The 14,163-nt window shown below is 50.8% G+C and overlaps 1 protein-coding gene across 6 annotated transcripts in view; it reads left to right on the top strand.

Annotated features, from left to right (window-relative positions):
* The window catches only part of SPATA13 (spermatogenesis associated 13), a 233,320-nt gene that overhangs the window by 189,470 nt on the left and 29,687 nt on the right, over positions 1-14,163 (top strand). For 4 of the 6 annotated variants that reach the window (XM_086329712.1, XM_086329714.1, XM_086329713.1 and 1 more), the window contains one exon: positions 578-722. In XM_086329712.1, the coding sequence (XP_086185838.1) occupies positions 578-722 (145 nt within the window). Of the gene's footprint in view, positions 1-577; positions 723-4,000; positions 7,612-8,653; positions 9,343-14,163 lie in introns of those variants that run through there. The other 2 variants (XM_086329715.1, XM_086329718.1) reach the window with 2 other exon arrangements.

Genomic DNA, 14,163 nt, shown 5'->3' on the forward strand with positions numbered 1-14,163 from the left:
CCTATGGAAGGCACGGACCAACGTGGCCTTCAGTGTCGTTTTAGGGACGACTCATATGGAAGATCCCAGGGGCTATAGATGGTTCTAAATTGGTGGAAAACCACCAACTCTCCTTTTAGACAAAGCTCACTGCCCGGTTAGTTAAGGTGAACAAGAACCGTGCTCCACAGATGCTGGGCCCTGCGTGTGGGTGGGTGTGTGTGTGGGTGGGTGTGTGTGTGGTGTGTGTGTGTGTTGTGTGTGTGTGTGTTGTGTGTGTGTGTGTTGTGTGTGTGTGTTGGGGGGGCTGTGGGAAGGAGCTGTCACGGGCCTCAGTCACTGGCACCGCCTCGGCTTCCCTGGGGGTGCTGCTGCACGTGTGTGGGTGGGGGCCGTCACTTCCTCCACTGTGGTCATTCCTGAGTGTCCCCACGCGTGTGTCCTGACAGGTGGCTGAAAACCTGGCACCCTGGGGGTCTGCACTGGGTTTCCGCGTCTGAGGAAGGCTGCCCTTGAGCCTGTGCAGCCGTGACCTGGGGCTTCGAGGCTCCCAGCCCCACTTCCTGCCTCTCCTCACTGCCCCTCCTTTCCTCTGCAGCCCGCCGCCCGGCCGCCCGTGCCTGCACACCAGGTGCCGCCCTACAGGGCGGTGTCAGCCCGGCTGCGGCCCTGCGCCTTCTCCCAGAGCACCCCCATTGGGCTGGACCGTGTGGGACGCCGGCGACACCTGAGAGCGTCCAACGGTGAGTCTCACAGTCCCCCCTGGGCAGGTCCGTCTCCAGGAGGCAGGTGTGGAATCGTTCCTCAATCTGGGAACCCATCTGTTGCGCCTGTCTGGCCTGCCCTGGGCCCAGGGTGGGGAGGGCCCACTGGGTGGCAGAGCCACCCTTGCAGGGGTAGGCCTGGCACCCCTGTCCAGAGAAGGTGCCCTACGGACTCTGTGTCGTCCCAGTGACCTTGACCTTGAGAAGTCTGGGTCCCAGGTTCCTGCTGTGGTGATCTGACCATGAATGGGCTCCTGGGAAACTGTCTTACCCCTCTGAAAGCTCTTCCTGAGAGTTTGAGATTCACCCATACTGTGTATCTAATAGATGGTATATGCATGGAAGACTTTATCTAATAGAGCCATGCATATGCCAGCCTGGGACTTACCCAGTGAACACTTGCCGACCTGACTTTAGGTTCCTGAGCACGAACACTGATGTTTGAGCCAGCCCGCTGGCTGGACAGTGGCCTGGCTGGCTCACGGGCAGGGATAGGACGGGCAATTTTGTGGGGCAGACGCCCTCCCGTGTGCTCTGAGGATTAATTCATCTGATCTCAACTCTGTGCTGGGCGGATGCTCTTGTAATCCTCGCTTTACAGATCAGAAACCCCAAGTGTAAATAGATAAACCACCCAGGAAGTGGCAGAGAAGGGACTTGAATCTACAATCAGGTAGAATTTTCACTGCGGGCCCATGTTTTTAACCACTGAGCTGTGCTGACTCTAAATAGAGACAGTAGACAGCTAGCCACCGGAGAGCTTCAGTGCTGACTTTTTCTGTCTTGGCTTTGAGGACGAGCCTTGCACGTGAGCGTGAGTGAGGGACGGGGCTCTCAGGGCCTCACCAGCTGGTGGGTACGCCCTCCATGTGACAGTGGTGACCGGAGCCACAAGAAGGGACAGGATTTAAAGCGTGTTGTTTCTGGAGACTTGAAGGAGGGTATTGCTCGGTGTCACTTAGATTTCAGGGAGTGGGAGGAGGAGGGACCAGGGCGCATGAAGAAGTGACCCAGAAATGGTTGTCCTGGGAGTGTGTCCTGGGACGTCTCTGCCTGGGGCTGAGCGATCGGCCTGAACATATGGCTGAGGAATTGTCCCCTCCTTTCCTACCATCGGGTGGCCTGATTTCTACCCCAGGAGGAACCCAGTCTGAACTCTCATCAGACAGGGCAACAAGAAAGAAGAATTGGAGGCGGCTGGGGGCCGAGGAAGTTTTCGAGCATCTCTTGATTTGTGTCCTCTCGGACGAGCAGGTGGGGCCCTGGGATCGCGCCCCAACCCTCATCCCAGGGCCCCTGCCTCTCCTTGGGCCAGGCTTCCATCCACACTGGTTCTGAGCGCCTATTCCTGTTCGGTTCTTGCTGCTGTTTCCCTGTGAACTTCCCTGTGGTTACTGGAATAAAGTCCCAGCTTCGTAAGGAGTTCGCAGGCTCTGCTGCCTGCCTGCCTGCCGTCTGCGCCTCTCCTGTCTCCCGCCCGCTCTCCTACCCACCACCCGGCTCACACCCTTACTCTGCCCAGAACCTCCTTCCTTCCCTTTACACATGGCAGCATTTGTTCCGCCCAGAACTCAAACCCACTGCCCTGGGGACCCCGGTGACAAATGCATCGTCAGTCATCCTTCTGCTCAGCAGCCCCTTCTGTCCTACCCAGTCGTCAGCGTCCGGTGATGTATCTCAGGAAAGTTGTTACAAGGAGAGAAAAGGCTCTGAGTGCACGACATCCTTCCCAGCGTTACTTGTGATGGAAAGAAGTTGAAGCAAGTGTCCACTTTCAGTGGAATAGTGAGCCCAGCATCTAAGGGTGACCGCTTCAAAACAGCTTATAGCATTGTCAGGAAAAAGTCTGTAGCAATGAGGAAAGTGACCACTGTAATGTGAGAAAAGTGAGGAAGAAAAGGAAATAAAGTCACACATATATTGTTTTATTTACTAGGGCTGCCGTCACAGAGTACCACAAACTGGGTCCCTTCAGCAGCAGGACAGAATTGTCTCCATTCTGGAGGCTGGAAGCAGGGCAGTTTCCTTCCGAGGCCTGAGATGGGGACCCTCTGCTGTTTCTTGGCTCCTGACGGCCTCGGGTCCCCTGAGCTCGGCGTCTGGCTGTATCTCCCTGGTCTCTGCCTTCATCTTCATGTGGTGCCCTAAAGAATTAAGGCACTGTCCTAATGCCCACGTGTCAGCTTGATCATTTACAAAGAGCTTGTTTTCAAATAAGGACACACCCTCGCTGGTATGGGGGGTTAGAATTTCAGCATCTTTTGGGGGGTGCACATTCAGCCCATAACAAACCATGACTGCAGCCCTATGCAGCATGCTCACATGCGGCCAAAGGTTTAAAACGAGTGTGCAGAAGTGAAAATACTGTAGTTAGGTGGGTAGGAATGTGGACGGTTTCTCCTCCAACCCTGTACTTACGTGAACAGCTTATTTCTGTGCTTTCTGGAATCATGTTTTGTTTTGTTTTGAGTTTAGTGTTCTTTTGTTGAGAAGTAGCAAAAACTCACCCTGCCTAGCTGGAGCAAAAAGAGACTGTCTTGGGAGGGTGTCAGTGTCCCCAAAATTGATGGGGTGGCTGGAAATGCATCTAGGAAACACCTGGCAGTCGGTGGCCCCTGGGAGCCGAGGAAGACACCGTCCATCTATCCTTGAGTCACTCACTCAGGAGTCAGAGTCCCAGGAGGGGGGTTCAGCCCCCCCAGCTCAGGTGATGGCTCCACCAACTCGGGGCACGGGCACCGGGAGTAGGATGGGTCCTCCAGGGATGAGGCGGTGAGTGTGTGGATTCCCCGACCGCGGTGGAGGAAGGTCGTTCCTCCAGGGAAATCATTCATTCATTCAGTGTCTGCCAAGGGCCTGCCATGTGCTGGGAGCACAGCGAAGCCCTTTTCATCTCACAGGTCCTTGTGCGGGGATGATGAGTTAACAAGGAGCTGTAACACCGAGGGGGCACCGTGAAGAAAGGTGAAGCAGGGGGAGGGTGTTGTTTGTGGGGAGGAGGTGGTGCATGCAGCTTGCAGGATTTTAGTTCCCTGACCAGGCACTGAACCCAGGCCCTCAGCAGTGAAAGTGCCAAGTCCTAACCACTGGACCGCCAGGGAATTCCCAGACATTCGTTTTTTAAAAGGACATGGCACACCAATTTCATGTCTAATGAGAACCCTCTCAGTCTTTCCCTGGAAGCAGCCCAGAGGCTCATCAGTCACTGCTGGTGTCTCCACGTCCAGGGCCTCTGACCAGGTGCCTCCCTCCTGCAGGCCCACCGCTGTTTGTGCCCAGAAGTAAATTTAAGCAACACACGCATCTCACAGTGGAAAGATGTGGGAGGAGAAGAGACAGAAAACACGAAGACATCACACGTGCACATGCCCAATACCGGGAAAGGGCGTACCTCCCCTCTGCAGCTGGCTGTGGGGCGCACGTGCTGTCTCTCCTTCTGCAAGTCTGGTCCCCGCACACTCCAGACCCCCTGCTCCTCACAGCACCTGGTGCTTATCTGTGCCCGCTAAAGTGCTCCAAGCCTGTTCTCCAAGATTCTGAGCTTGCTTCCAGTCATCACGGTCTCCTTTATTCCCCTCTTAGTTGAAAACCTGTCAGTCTACAAAAAAAGAAAGAAAAACATGTGGAGCATCTGCTCTGAGCCAGGCACCACTGTCTCTGTTGGGGTAAAGCAGAGAGTAAAGCATCGCAAAGCATGTATGTTCCCGCATTTAAACAGAGGCAGTGAGTGGATACGCAGGGCTCCCTTGGGTACTAGCGAGCCTTCTGGGGAAGGGGAAGGTGGGAGTGGGGGAGGGCGACCTCGTGTCTCTGAGGAGGTGACCTTGGAGCCGAGACTTGGAAGATGAGCAGGGAGTGAAGATCTGAGGGAGCAGAGGTTCTAGTCAAAGGAGCATCGAATGCCCAGGTCAGGCAGAAGCTCAGTGTGTCTGAGGTTCAGCGAGAAGGCTGGGTGCCTGGAGCTCGGAATCTGGGGCAGGGGAGGCCGGGGCAGCCCAGAGGCTGGAGAAAGTCTGCACAGAAAGGGCATCGCAGGTTTCGAGGAGTCAGGGTTGTTCCAAGTGAAGTGGAAGCCATTGCCAGCTAGGCATCAGAGAGCAAGGCCACTGGGGAGTGAGGCCAGAGGAAGGAGGCTGATTGGAGGTTGCCGCATTTGTCCAATGGGGAAATGCTGGTGGCAGGGACCGCAGAGGACACCACGTTCTCCCCGGGTGCTCATTCCTCATGCACGAGGAGGCTCAGCAGCGGCCCGGGCTCAGAGCCAGTGGCACCAGGGCTGGGATGCTGCTAGGAGCCCCTCCTGAGAGGGGAGGAGATTCAGCTTTGACAGAGCAGAGTTACTGGGTGGAAAGAAAACACTTTGCAAGTGTATTATTAAGTGATCGTTGAACCCGCGTGTTGACCCCTTCGTTTATGCACTGTGGTGAACAGCACCCGCTCCGGGGAGATTCCAGCAGGACTCTGATAGGCAAGACAAACAAATCCAAATCTAGAATAAGTGTCTCTTCCAGGAAGGACAAACCACCTATTGTGAAAAGGGTCCGCTGTAATCAGCTCCCCACAAGAAGCTGTCTGGGTCCTTCAAGGCACCGTATCATTAACTTTGTTGAGGGGACACCCGTGGTTTAGCCCAGGCTTGGCATCCGTTTCTGCCACCAGGGCCGTTTTATTTTTTGAACCCGCTGAGTCAGCATTAAGATGACCAGGAACAAAGATGGGCATTTGCGGGGTGTACATAATGTCACATGGTTGTTAAACAGCCTCGTTTGCAGTGGATTTCCATGGGACGGGTGGTTTCCTGTGCTGGGGTGTGTTCTGATATGTCCAGTCACATCCTCCCCAGAGCAGTCCAGTAACCCACAGTGTCCTTCCCAAGCTCCTCCAGGGGCTCCTCGGCCAAGCCATTCACTCTGGTCCACATGTGTAACCCGTACTGAGGCCATCTCCTCTCAGTCAGAAATTTCCGACAGAGCATTGCTTAGATGCTGGGGGACCTCCCTTTCCTGGGGGCTCCATCACCAAGGAATTCACAGGAAGGAAGGGTTGTAGAAATGGGACGCCCCCCACCCCCACCCCATGGTCATCTGGCTTCTGCCTCAGGAGGAGGCTCTGAGTCGGAACCAGTTTAGATCTGGGCGTGGGGTGAGATCCCCGGATCCCTGTGGTGATGGCTCACGTGTGCCTTCTGCCCACTGACTTGGGGATTTCCTGCCCCACGAATCAAGCAGCACCTTCATGGAGTCACTTGTCGGTTTTTTCCCTAGGGACCCTGTGATAAGTTTAGCACAGCCAGAGGTCCAGTGGGAGGGACCATCCCAGTGACCAAGCTGGCCCTGCTGCCCAGGACAGAAATGACATCTGCTCTTCCGTGTGGACTGCCTACCACCATGGGAGTCCTGGATCCCTTGGCCCCTGGCCCACTAATAGAAGCTGCCATGTCCATCATGTGGTTTGGGAAGCCTGGGGGATGGTGAGAATCTGACAGGCCAGCTCCAGCATTCCTGTATCCCAGACCCCTTCTTCTCCGTCTGCCAGGAGCTGGCCCCTCAGCTGCCTCAGGTATGGGCAGCCTGGGGGTCCAGTTCCCCTCCCACTGACATGCTGGAATGCAGCCAGCTCAGGAGCTGTGTGTTGCATGCAGAATCCCTGGTAGATGCCACCCAAATGGACAGATCTGGTTTGATCTGAATTGTGTTTGGTAAATGTAGTGTGTGGACTTGTTTGAATTCTGATACCAACCAACCAGCTATAAAAAGGTCATTTTGAGATGAGGAGGGACATTTTCACATGGACTCAGTATTCAGAGAAGGAATTACTGTCAATTTTGTTCATTATCATGATAATGATAGTGTAGTTATTTTTCAGTCCGTATTCATTTGGGTGCATACTAAATATTTGTTGCGTGAAATGATATATTCGAGATTTGCTTTAAAATATCCAAAAAGACCTAGTTGGAAAAGGTTGATAAAATATTTATCCTTATGGGTTCATCATATAATTTTTCTACTTCTGAGTTTGTTTGCAATTTCCTAGAATAAAACCTTTTAAAAATAGTGAACAGTATATTTCCTCCTCCCTGGTCAGGTGCTCTCAAAAATCTTTAAATCAAGATGTGCCAGGCAAGTAACAATTTCTCAAAATGTAGAGATTTGAACGTAGCAATTTAATTTTTTTGAGAAGTGAAGACCTAATCCTTTTAGGTGAAAGTGAACTCATCCTGCGTTCCCTTCCAGAACATTGCCTTCTCTCTCCCTTTGCTTAGAGCACCGTCTCATCTCCTTCCTGGCTCATGTGTGACACGGAGCAGACCTGGGTCATGTTTGCCCACTGCTCGGGTGTGGCCTTGGATAATAGAATTCCACCGTGAGTCACCGTGGTGCTTTTGTCAAGTTCACGGTTGGGAGGCGGCTGGCCAAACCCTGTGGCTTTATTGGTGTTGGGGGCTGTGCCCCTTGGTCATCCTTGGGTCTGAGTAGCCATGCCTGTGCATGCTCACTTTTTCTTAGGGGACCGTCTTCACTGCCATCTGCGTTTTTCCTTTATGATATTTTTCTCTTACATCCAAGGCAGCTTATTCCGCGGCAGCCTGAGTTTCCCAAACTTACTTCTGTTGCTGCCATTCTCCCTCCAGTAACTGCTCCACCTGTTCTGGGCAGAAGTCCAGTTTGATCGCCCTTCAGAATTCTTATTCTCGTGTCTACGCACGCTTCTCTTTCTACCCACCCTGCCTGTCGAGTTCAGATGCGCTTTCTCCTGTGAGGCAAACCAAGTGATATCTGAACTGTTCCCCAGGAAGGAGAAAAACAGAGGAGAGAAAATGGCCAGGTTAAGTACAATGATAACTAATTATAAAAAGTGGAGAAAAGCATGAGTTGACTTGATTGGACTTTCTATGGCTTAAAATATTTTGAAATTTATTCAAATTATTGCTTGATTTGATTTGATCTTCATACCTTAATTTCTTATGAATGTAATATGGTCACTTCACAAGGTAAGAAAGAGGATGACATTAAATCAGGGTAGCTATCTATTGAGCCGGGCCAAAATCCATCTTCAGTAGAATGATGTCATCATTTAAGCTGTTAACAAGGGAGTCCTGAAGCTCAAACTCATAACCACCCATGTACATTCTTCATGTGGAAAAAACCAAAGAATCCAGTCCTTAAAAGCTTGATATATAGAGTGATATGTATATATATATATATATATATATTTATATAAAACATTGTGTTCTACAAAAGAATAACCCAAATTATGCAACAGGCCACGTATCTGTGAAGCACATCAGACCTAGCCAGGGGTTGGTGAGAGAGGAGCTATTTTGAAAAAACGTACTCTGAGGTTTTAAAAATTCCCAGTTCCGCTGTCAGTAAGAAAGCAAGGAAAAATACTACAGACCGCAGGGCAATTGATCAGGGCCTACAACAAAAATATAAATCTAGAGATAAGAGTGGGGATTAAGAATTTACAAAGTAAGGTACTTGGTGGTGAGAAGTCCAAGATGCTCCATTTTTCCTTTTGTGGAGAACACACAGAGGCCCTTCGTAGACCGGTAGAGCGGGGTCCAACTCCGAAGGGGTGTGGCCTGGACCGCCCCCAGGGGTCCCGCCCCCACAGCAGGGTTGCCCTTGTGGTCTGCGGGGTCCGCGGAGGAGGGCGCACCGGGGCTGGTCCACTCAGCTCGCCCTGAGACCAGGGTGCTCTGCGGGGTGGGCTAGAGGCCCTGACAACCTGCCATGAGACTTCCGGGGGAAGCCGCTGGAGAACCGGGGCTCCCAAACCCCAGCCGCTCGCCCCCTGTCCTGGTGCGCTGTGCTGGAGGGCCTGCGGTCCCGCGCGCGGGATGCTGGTGTTGCCCTGCGGTCCTGCGCGTGGGATGCTGTTGCTGCCCTGCGGTCCCGCGCTCGGGATGCTGGTGTTGCCCTGCGGTCCTGCGCGCAGGATGCTGCGCAGCCGGCGAGGGGGCGGGGGGGCGGGGTTGCGTGCGCTCCCCCAACCGTCGCCCCCTCCCCACCAGGCTTTCCTCGGGTGAACGTTCCCCACAGTTTCAGGGCTGGTGTGTCCGCTGGGAGAGGCGTGTGCCCAGAGGCCCCCACTCCTGAAGCCCAGCACTTTCAAGGAGCGGTTGGGGTGACCCCTCGGGGACATTGTTCCCTCCGCAACTTCCCGTTCTCGCAGCTGATTTTGGGCCGGGGTGCACTGATACCTCAGACCCGGAGACCTTGTGTAGCTTAGTGTGGGTTCTAGAAGCCAGCTTACCTAGCCCCCTTATGAAGTCGATGAGCTTAATCCTATCCGGAAATGACGCGGGGCATGCCACTAGGAGATAAAGAGTGGCTTTTCAGGATGTGAGCAGGGTGCCCGAAACCTTTTCGAGCTGAGTTTTTACTTCGCCCTTGGGTTAGGAGGCACCTCGTTTGTATGGGTGCATAGAGCACAGTTACATGCTGCCGTGCATAACATGTGTGTGTACACAGGTCCCTTGTGATAAGAGGGGCCCTGGGGTGCAGGCTGGCGGGTTCCAGGAAGCCAGATGCCAAGCTCACAGAACCCTCCAGCGGGTGTGCGGACCCGGAAAGCCACGGCAGTGCTCAAGGAGGTGAGTGTAACCACAGGGCAGCAGATTCTATCCAGGGAGTCCCAGGCTTTCCTGGGAAAGCCACAGCAAAGCTGAGATTGAAGGCTGAGTGGAACTTAGGTGGAGTCTGTTGCTGGAGAAGGTGTGTTTGTTCTAGGCTGGGAAGCAGCCAGTACAGAGGGTGGGGGCGGGAGGAGGAGAGCCTGCTTGAGAAGCCCAGGGTCAGGTCGCCCCTCAGAAGCTTTCTTAACCCAACCATGTGCTTAACCCAACCAAAGGGAAGTGTCCTCGATGCAGGTGGTGCCCGCTCCTGCCCAGGGCTCACTTGGGATGGCTGGGGGGTGGGGGGGATGACACAGCACCCACCACTGCTCTCATGGGTGGGTCGTGTCCTTACCCGGAGTCAGGGGCATGGCTGCAGCCTGGCTCTGGCAGCTGTGGTCATTACTGCTATCATGGAGCTTGTCTAGCTCCATAAGCAAATGAAATTGTAAATGAGAGACTCAGAAGAGACTCACATTTAAGAAAACTGAACTCTTGATAAAGATTAATTGCTAAAAAATTATTTCAGTCAGATAAGAATTGAGTGTACAATGTGGGAAAACTGGGAACTCTGAGCTCAGAATGCTTCTGGTTATCACTTAAGAGCATCCAGAACTGGCCATCACAGTTGATAAATCGTGGTCTCACATGCAGAATCCCCGTCCCGTGATGACATGTGAGAGAGACCTCTGGTCCTTGGGGATGACACTGATGAGGCAGCTGCACCTTTGTATGTAGAAGTAGAAGGGTTCAGGGCGTGATGCAGATGTATTGGGTCTGCCGTGGGTCTTTCAGGCAGCTTGACCACACTTAGTGGCTGTAGCGGGGTAAGCTGCGGGTCTGTACCAGGGATCAGACCACTCCAGGTGGGAGGGAACAGCCTGCTCAGGGCCTTCCTCAGGGCCTATCCTGGAAGAGCCAGGAGCCACAGGAGGGTTTTAAGTGGTTCACTTTGCATTCGGTGACTTTCTAGCTAAATTGTGGACCTGCTTGGGGACAGAGCAGACAACCAGCAGACAGAGCCCTTAACAAGGAGCATGATGGTTCTCTTGGAAAAGCAAAGACCTGAAAGTCCAGCCATTGTCTGGATGTTTGGGGGGCAGACCCTCCAAGGGGAGTATAGGAGAAAAGCACACGAGTGCAGGGCTTGGGACTGTTCCAGGCCTTGGAGCTGCAGGCACTGGTGGGACAGCTGGGTGGAGATCTCATCACGCGGCCTGCACTATGCGGTCTGATGAGGACGGAGGCCCAGGCTCGAGGGGAGTTTGGGGAGGAGTGGTCCACACATGGCTGGTTGTTCTCCAGGCCAGTGAGGGAGAGGTACCAGCAGTGTGTGTGTGGAGTGAGAAGAGGGGGTAGCACCGGGGGTAGCCCGTGAAGGAAAAGAAATCCACAGTGAAGATAGAAATGGAATGGCCAGACAGGTGAGTGGTGTCCAGTTGTCCAAGGATGCTGAGCCCTGGGAGGCAGTGCTTACTGTGTCACCTGTGGCAGGGGTCAAGTTGAGTGCTCTGAGCCATTTCCATGGATCCAGCGGCAATTAGGAACTTGCTGGGGTTTTTTTTTTTTTGGTTGTGCCGGGTCTTCGTTGCTGTGCAGGCTTTACTTACGGTGCATGGGCTTCTCATTGCTGTGGCTTTCCTTGTTGCAGCTCCCAGGCTCTAGAGCACAGGCTCAATAGTTGTGGCGCTCAGGCTTAGTTGCTCCATGGTGTGTGGGATCTTCCAGGATCAGGGATTGAACTCATGTCTCCTGCATTGGCAGGTGGGTTCTTTACCACTGAGCCACCAGGGAAACCCACAGACTTGGTGGTTTTGAGAAAAACAGTTTTGGTTCAGTGGGAAGGCAGAGCCAGGATGCACAGAGGGTGTCTGCAAGGTTGTGGGGAAAAGTCCACACCTTGTGTATGAGTGTGGAGGGGTTCTATCTGTTTGGTTTATCCGTGTTGGTTTTCTAATTTGATAGCTGAATATTTCCTCTAAATGTTAGGACTAGTTAAAAACTGTTTCGCTATCATATTAAAAATTATCTTGGCTTTATGTTACCATATGTGAAAGTTCATCAATAGGACCATATCAATGTTTATTAAATATTTTTGAAATAGTCACGTTAAATATACACCAGAAAGTTCCATTCCTTGGTTTAGAGTTCTGATGTAATGCCCCAACATTAAGAAAGTGGGGGCAATTTAATCATTAGTTGCTCAGTCGTGTCCAACTCTGTGCGATCCCATGGCTTATAGCCTGACAGGCTCCTCTCTCCATGGGATTCTCCAGACAAAAGTACTGGAGTGGGTAGCCATTCCCTTTTCCAGGGGATCTTCCCAACCTAGGGATCGAACTGGGGTTCTCTTGCATTGCAGGCAGATTCTCTACTGTCTAAACCACAAGGGAAGCTCTGATTTTTTTTTTAATCAAATAAATTTTAAGAAATTACTGGCTCAACAGTAAAGAATCTGCCTGCAATGCAGGAGACATGGGTTTGATCCCTGGGTCTCAAAGATCCCCTGGAGAAGACAACGGCAACCCACTCCACTGTTGTTGCCTGGGAAATCCCATGGACAGAGGAGTCTGGTGGGTGAGAGTCCATGGGATTGCAAAAAGTTGGACAGGACTCAGCAACGAAACAACAGCAACAAGAAATTACCAAGTCGTATTTTTTTGAAAAGTCTTGTTGTGAAGTTAATAAATTTGTTAAGACTCTTTAATTTTTTATGTGGTCAAAACAAAAAAAAAATAGTTTTTTTTCCTTTTGCCTTAGTTTTTTGTTGTTGATGATCCTACTTATAATCTATTATTCGGGCTTTGTTCTATTCTAGTGATTGTTATGAAAGTTGATTTTCTTATGAACCGGCATTTGGGTCAACAAAACAGAGTTGAGTCCCAGTCCTCGTTGACCTTGGCAAGTCATTTCACACCCCAGTCTTAATGTTCTCATCTATCAGTAGGAAATATTACTATTGTCCACAGATGTGTGAGAACGATCTGGTACGCTGTAAGTGTGCAGTAAAGAGAAGCAGTCATAATTCTGGTGACAAGGTAATGATGAGTTGTGTTTGCAGCCAGAGTTCTGAGTTACTAACTCAACCTCAGTAACCAGCAGTTTAACTGTTGACAGGTCATTTACTCTAATGTTTACAGATAGCCCTAGGAGTTACCCAAGAGTCCATGTGTGACAGTGTTCTGTTTAAGTATTATCCAAATGTCAGTTAAATCCATCTAAAGGGCAGACACTCAGGTTATTGGGGGGAAAGAAAGGTAACTCAACTGAATGTTTTCTTTTGACTCTCTTGACCCCAAATTTCAGGCCTCATCAGAGATTTCCCAAAGTATGTCCTAGAAATGCCTAAACTTTTTGTTAAAAGGAAAGAAGAAAAGAAAAGCAATAGGTGCTGAGGGGTGCCTTGAGATTACTTTAGCCGCACCAGAAAACCTTGTCTGATCTCTTATTCTCTGGATAACCTCTGTCTGCGTCTGCTTTCCTAAAGTTTTCTCTCAATGAGGAATCAGAGAGAAAATACAAAGTCGTCTGGTCCTTGCTCAGTACCTTTGGAGTGGGTGATTATAGCGGAGCCCTTGGGAGGCTGGTTGAAGGGTGGGGATGGTGGAGCCCTGATGGTCGTGGACGGGGCCGGGTCTGGCTCTCTGCTGTCCCCATCCCATTTCAGGCTCTTGCCCGGGGTCACGGGCACTGGGTGTTTTTATTTGTGAATCAAGATGATTCTGTTCTTTTTGTCTGAAGACACTAACACTGTCCTGGCTGAAGTCTCTCCCTGCTGACTGCACTGTGAGAACATGTGGATGTCTGGATTTAGAACCAGGACAGCATGCCACCTGTAGGAGCCAATCCTGCAGATGTAGACGGCAGGCCCTTAGACCACAGGCCTGCAAGTCTGAGACAGGTGTCAGCTCCAGCAGCCTTGGCTGCTGCCTCAGCCTTATCGTTGCCCAGAATCAAGAGTTTTTTTTTCTTTTTTAAAAAGAAAGAGAGTGTTCTTCCTGTCTCAGAAAAACATCATGAAGTGTTTCTTTTTTAATGTTTTTCCATCAAACTCTTGAAATTCTCATCTTTCTAACCTTTAAAACATTCTCAGTTCTAACACATGTATTTGTTCCAATCGTTCTAAAGTACAGAGTTTAAAAAGTTTTCAAAATACCATGCATCTAATGCCAAGTCTCAGAAACTGGATTTTAAAAAGAAAAGCATAGGGAACTATATTCAATACCCTATAATAAATGGTAATGGAAAAGAATATGAAAAAGAATATATTTATTTGTATGTGTATAACTAATCACTTTGCCATATGCCTGAGGCTAACACAACATTGTAAGTCAACTGTACATCTATAAAAAAATTTTTTTAAAAGAGAAGGAAAAGAAAGAATATTAAAAGTCAAGAGGAAGAGCGCAAAAGAGAAAACGTGAAGCAAACTACCACCAAGCCAAGTGCCTGGCCTGCATGCCGGTTCCTGTCTTGTGGATGAGGAATCTGAGGCTTGAAAACTTCAAGGCCGTGCTTCTTCTCGCTTAGCTAAGAGTGACTTACGTCATAAGACAGTGAAGCCGGCGATCAGAGCAGATCAGATCAGACAGACCCCAAAGCCCACGCTGCTCCATTCCACTCACTGTCTCCCAGGTGCTATGCCTTTCCAGCATGGAACACAAAAGTTATTTTGTTTATGTGCACAGAAGTTCACCCGTGTGTCAGTTTTTAAGGCCACGCCTAATAATTGCATTTTATTAAAACAAAGACAAAAGTGAAGTTCATCCGTTTTCTGTTCTGCTCTTGTTATGTTTGAAA

Source organism: Bos grunniens, chromosome 12 (assembly GCF_055505025.1).
Source record: "Bos grunniens cultivar Pamir isolate PY7600 chromosome 12, Bosgru_T2T1.0, whole genome shotgun sequence".
Lineage (NCBI taxonomy): Eukaryota > Metazoa > Chordata > Mammalia > Artiodactyla > Bovidae > Bos > Bos grunniens.